The sequence below is a fragment of the Oryx dammah genome, unplaced genomic scaffold (assembly GCF_014754425.2).
Source record: "Oryx dammah isolate SB20612 unplaced genomic scaffold, SCBI_Odam_1.1 HiC_scaffold_21, whole genome shotgun sequence".
Classification (NCBI taxonomy): Eukaryota; Metazoa; Chordata; class Mammalia; order Artiodactyla; family Bovidae; genus Oryx; species Oryx dammah.
In genome coordinates, this window is record NW_024070205.1 from 51,215,465 (window position 1) to 51,221,464 (window position 6,000).

At 34.3% G+C, this 6,000-nt stretch overlaps 1 protein-coding gene across 1 annotated transcript in view; it reads left to right on the forward strand.

The window, feature by feature from the left end:
* Nucleotides 1-5,218, forward strand: part of LIN9 (lin-9 DREAM MuvB core complex component) — an 87,916-nt gene extending 82,698 nt beyond the window's left edge. Inside the window, exons 13-15 of the mRNA XM_040263657.1 lie at nt 2,798-2,977; nt 3,146-3,243; nt 3,739-5,218. Of these exons, the coding sequence (XP_040119591.1) occupies nt 2,798-2,977; nt 3,146-3,243; nt 3,739-3,844 (384 nt within the window). The 3' untranslated portion in view covers nt 3,845-5,218. The remainder of the gene's footprint in view (nt 1-2,797; nt 2,978-3,145; nt 3,244-3,738) is intronic.
* Nucleotides 5,219-6,000: the final 782 nt, after the last annotated feature.

A 6,000-nucleotide genomic window follows, 5' to 3' on the forward strand; every position in this document is an offset into this window, starting at 1 on the left:
AACAGTGGCAGACTTTATTTTTCTGGGCTCCAAAATCACTGCAGATGGTGACTGCAGCCATGAAATTAAAAGACGCTTACTCCTTGGAAGGAAAGTTATGACCAACCTAGATAGCATATTCAAAAGCAGAGACATTACTTTACCAACAAAGGTCCATCTAGTCAAGGCTATGGTTTTTCCAGTGGTCATGTATGGATGTGAGAGTTGGACTGTGAAGAAAGCTGAGTGCCAAAAAGTTGATGCTTTTGAACTGTGGTGTTGGAGAATACTCTTGAGAGTCCCTTGGACTGCAAGGAGATCCAACCAGTCCATCCTAAAGGAGATCAGTCCTGGGTGTTCATTGGAAGGACTGATGGCTGAAGCTGAAACTCCAGTACTTTGGCCACTTCATGCGAAGAGTTAACTCATTGGAAAAGACTCTGATGCTGGGAGGGACTGGGGGCAGGAGGAGAAGGGGATGACAGAGGATGAGATGGCTGGATGGCATCACAGACTTGATGGACGTGAGTCTGAGTGAACTCCGGGAGTTGGTGATGGACAGGGAGGCCTGGCGTGCTACAATTCATGGGGTCGCGAAGAGTCGGACACGACTGAGCGACTGAACTGAGAGAATGTTCTATTTCATTATTTTACATATAGCTGTCCAGTTTTCCCAGCACCATTTACTGAAGAGACTACTACCTTTTTCCATTGTATATTTGTGCCTCTTTGTTGTAGATTGACCATAAGTGCGTGGGTCTAGGACTTCCCTGATGGCTCAGACAGTAAAGAGTCCACCTGCAGTGTGAGAGGTTCTATCCCTGGATTGGGAAGCACCCCTGGAGGAGGGCATGGCAACCCACTCCAATATTTTTGCCTAGAGAATCTCCATGTACAAAAGAGCCTGGTGGTCTACAGTCCATGGGCTCACAGAGTCAGACATGACCTAGCAACTAAGCACAGCATTGGTTATTTACAACCACATCTGTGTGTGATGTGAGATAAGCAGCTTTTTATGATACTAGCCTCATCACTGAGTCCCAAAGATCTGCCATTTTTGTTGATATCAGTCCACTTGAACTGAGGGAAATGAACTGCGATTAGCTTTAACTAAATTCTGAGTATGTTTTGCTCATTCCTTTAGCCATCCATTATTATTTTTATTTTCCTGATAATTGTCGTTTACCTACATAGCAATATGTGTCATCCTAGCAAATAGAGTTCTCCCTCTGGACTAGCAACCATCCACAAGACGTGCAAACCAAGCAGCCCAAGATGGCATAAAACATGCAGAAGTGGATGTCCTTTTGTATCTCATTGCGTACACAAGGCCATATGTGATACTCATTTCCTAATGGAGTAAATTTAATTTAATTTTCACAAAGCTCTTAGGAGGTACAATATTAATTTTAAAATAAGAACAAACAATTCCACTTCTGTGTATATATCAAAGATATATGAACATGTATTTACCAAAAGATAGACACTAGAACATACATAGTATCACAATTAGTTCATTATAGCCAAAAATTAGAAATTACCCAAATACCCATCAATACTAAAATGAATCAGTAAATTATCATATAATATACAATGGAATTCTTAGCAATAAGAATGAATGTGTGAACATATTTGTTCATATGAGAACATGCAAATATTGAACAGATGAAGTCAGACACAAAAGAATATATCATGTATAATTTCATATTATGTAAGGCTCAAAAGCCAGCAAAAACTAATATATATAATAATATATAGCTCTGTATTGTGTTATAATATATATATATAAAAGTCAGGATGGTGGCTACCTTTGGAGTATTATATATTTATGTATACTTCAGTTTAAAAAAATGTTAAGTGTTAGAAGACAAGATTATTCATTGCAGTGATACTGACAGAAAATATTAGAAGTAACCTAAATGCCCATACATAGGGAATTGGCTGAATAACTTATGGCGCATCCCATAGTGGAGCGGTGTGCTGCTGTAAGAACTATCAAGGAAGCTCTCTGTGCTAATGGAGGCACATAGCTTCCTTAACCGAGTGATCAAAGATAACATAAGCAGTAGTGGGACAGATAAACATCAGATGCCTCCTAGTCACAATGAACTGAGAACAATATCACTTTTGTGGTGTTCCCGCCAAAGGCCTATTACCTTAGGTTTAATCAAGAGGAAACAGACAAACCCACATTGAGGGATATTATGCAAAATATTTGGCTGATATTCTTCAAAGCTATCAAGGTTATGAAAGACTGAGGAACTGTTCCAGAGTAAAGGAGTCTAGAGAGACAGGACAACCAGATGTATTCAGGGGGAAAAGTAGCTAGGTATTGGGACAGTTGATGAAATCTGAATATAGACTGTTAGAAAATGGTATTATGTCTGTGCTAAACTTCCTGATTGTGATCAGATCATTGCTGTGTGGTTATTAAGTATTTAGGAGTAAAGAGGCACAGTGTTTGGAACTTATTCTCAAATAGTTAAGAGAAAAAAAATTATATACAGAGAAAGGTCAAATGTTAACTCAAACACAGTAAACCATAAGCAGTTAGTGAATCTGGGTAAAAGGTTATCAAGAAATTTTTGTTCTATTCTTTTTTTAGAAGTACCTCAAAATTAAAAGGTACCCAAAACATAAAACAAATAAAAAATAAATACTGTTAGAGGAAAAAAAATTTCTAAGGTAAGAGTGAGATTGTTTTTGTTATACAAATGCTACTTTTATAAAAATCCTAATCTGAAAACAGGGCACAAACACACAGAAATCATCATGGCCTTATGAATGTATATCTTATGTTTTAATCATCTGTATTCAGCTTGCTCCAGACCAAGGGCTCCAGCCTGCAGATCAGCCAACAGACATGAGACGAAGGTGTGAGGAAGAAGCACAGGAAATAGTTCGGCATGCAAATTCCTCAACAGGACAGCCCTGTGTTGAAAATGAAAATCTGACAGACTTAATCTCCAGGCTTACAGCTATTTTATTACAAATTAAGGTAAATTTCAGAGGACCTTTTGGAGAAAATATTAAGAATACTTTCTTCATTTTGACACCTAAACAAACTGCTAATTTGGTGCTAAAAAATTTAACTGTATATTAGAGCAGAGTTTTTGTCTGTATTCGAAGTACAATTAAATTTTGAAAAATATTTTTTTTTCTTTAGTGTCTAGCAGAAGGAGGAGACTTGAATTCCTTTGAATTTAAATCACTTACAGATTCACTAAATGATATCAAGAGTACAATAGATGCTTCTAATATCAGGTAATTCATTAGATGTACTCTATTTTTATATGAAATTCATAGTGATTTCCAGTATAAGTACTGTAAGAATTGTACATATTTATGAACTAGTCATGATTTTTATCCTTTAAGTAAATTGTAAATGAGCTTTCATTTTATATGCAGTCTATTGACAGGATTTTCAGATGGATTTTTTTATATAAAGGAATCAAAAGACATATAATATTTAGGTTTGGGTTTGGCATAGAGGTTTAACTTTGAAGTAAGTCTTCCCCAGAGAGAGATTTGTCCATCCTCTCTTTCCAGTACTCCCATGGCTTCTTTGCTTCTTTCAAGCATACCTTCTCAGTTACTACTGAAATAGAATTATGGCTAATGTAAAGGGAAGATATATTACTTATGTGGGGTTGTTATCTTAGCTATTTCCTAACTGAAATTGAGCTTTTTCTTTTTAGAAAAACTGTTTTTCTTAATTTTGTGAGATAAAGTAGTTAACCATGTTTCTTCTTTCTTTAGTTGCTTTCAGAATAATGTAGAAATTCATGTTGCACATATTCAGAGCGGCCTGAGCCAGATGGGAAACTTACATGCCTTTGCAGCAAATAACACCAACAGAGACTGAATAGAAGATTCAATTATCCCAACTGCATAGGACATTGTTTTTGTGAAGTTCTCTTCCTTTATATAGGCTTCCAACACCAAATAACCTATCTGCTGGAAAACAAGGAAAATTTAAATCTCCAAATAAGGCATTTTAATATACTCTACTGCTTCTTGAACCAGCATTGCTGACCAGCATTATATTTATTTTTATTTTATTACTCAGCTGCAGTAGCACTGCTTATGTTATATATGTTTATTAGCAAGTATTTTTAAACTGAAAATGTCTGAACATAACATAATTTCATGGAAGAATATGTTGACCATTTTTTTAATGTGCATGAATTCAGCTCAACCCAGGCAGACAACTACTGCAGTGGAGAACATGAAGAAACATGGTCTTTTGTGCATTATGCATGGCAATGTGGAAACTCCATCTAGAAAATTACACCTCCAGTTCATTTAGTTGATCACCACTTCAGTCTTCAAAAGATAACATCATGAGATATGGGAAGTCCTCATTTTTAGGAAGCCACTGGAATATAGGTGGGAAATACGGACTTTACAAGTATATATGATATATACTTGCAATGTGACATGGTTCTATAGATCATTTTATAATAATAAATATTTTAATTTATCATAATTTATAAAAGAAACCTTTGTTGTTTGTCTGTTGAAAGAAAATGAAGGAGCAGGAAAGAAACATTACTGCAAGATGCTAAATTTCAGCAAATGGATTTGGCATGTCTTTTCCCATCAATTCAGGGCAAAAAGTGCTATTGTTATGGGATTTATTTTCAAAAGACTGATAACACACTATTTTCATATTTTTTTGTTTATTTGCACAATTTTTGAACCAGATTACTGGTTAAAATCCAACAGTTACACAATTTTTAAAGTAAAAAAATTTTATAAGGAAAACAAATATAATAGCCAGTGCTAGAAAATGGAGAAAAAAGGTTTGTATTTGGTTGTGGGCTTTTTTGGTTTTCGGTTTTTTAAGGAAAACCCTGCCTAAGATGTTAATCTTGTAAAAAGTGTGTATTTGGAATTTTCTCTGTTTTAATAGAATATTATAAAGTCAAAATATAATAAATTGTTTTCAGATTTGGAGTTTAAGATATAGCTGTAGAAGTGGCTTTGATTCTTTTAGATGTCTCATAAAATGAGACTTTTTATATGTTAATGTATAATAAAACTGAAGATTATTTTCCATTTGAAATTTTTGTATAGTTTAAAAATGCTTCCATATTCTTTGTTGGTATTGTGCCACTGCAGAACTTTAGTGCAGAGTTTATATTTAGCTAAACTGTTACGTTTAATTAAGAAATGCATAAATCTTTTATTCTTAATATTTGTAATTCTAAATAAATTGATTTATGAAAATTAATGATCTTTTTCATTTAATTAATGTAAGTTGATAAATATTTCTTCTATTTAAAATGTTTTTTAAAATTATCTTTTCCACTAAACTATATTTTTAGGAGGGACAGTACAAATTTATTACTAAATCATTTTGAATTAAAATACCATTAGGATTTTTTTTTTCCCATGGCTAAGTAATCACTATGGAAAACACTGTGAGCATGTAAGTTACTTGGCTTACTATAGACCTAGAGAAAGGTTGATTTTTAATATATTCTGCCTAGACTCAGGTAAGCATTTTTTATATTTTTTCTTCTGCATTTAAGGCTGACTTGTCACACTTAAATTATACCTAGTTTTGTGCTTATGTAATTAAGCATCATCTGTATCTTTCAGTGCCATTATGTGTTGATGACAAGAACTGTGCCTAAGAATATATTTGAATTTTATTTTTAAGGAAGAAGAAATCTATGTAATTCAAAGTAGTCATTTAGGATTGGCTGTGCATTAATTTAAATGATGCTGCCACTGCTTAATACCTTTATGGAACCCTAAAGAAAACTATCAAAGCCAAATTGAGCGAGCAAGCAAGTACATCATGCTTTATGTAGATTTGGTTCTGAATTTCTATTAGTTCCAAAAATCAGATTCACTTGCTACCATTGAGAATCTACAAACAAACTTGCCTGTTAATTTTTTTTTCCTCGAATTCAAGCCCTTTCTCCATCTTCACTATCACCAATACTGTCCGCCCAGTGCCATCATCCCTGTTCTGGAACATGGCAGTCAGTTCCTAACTTGTCTGCCAGC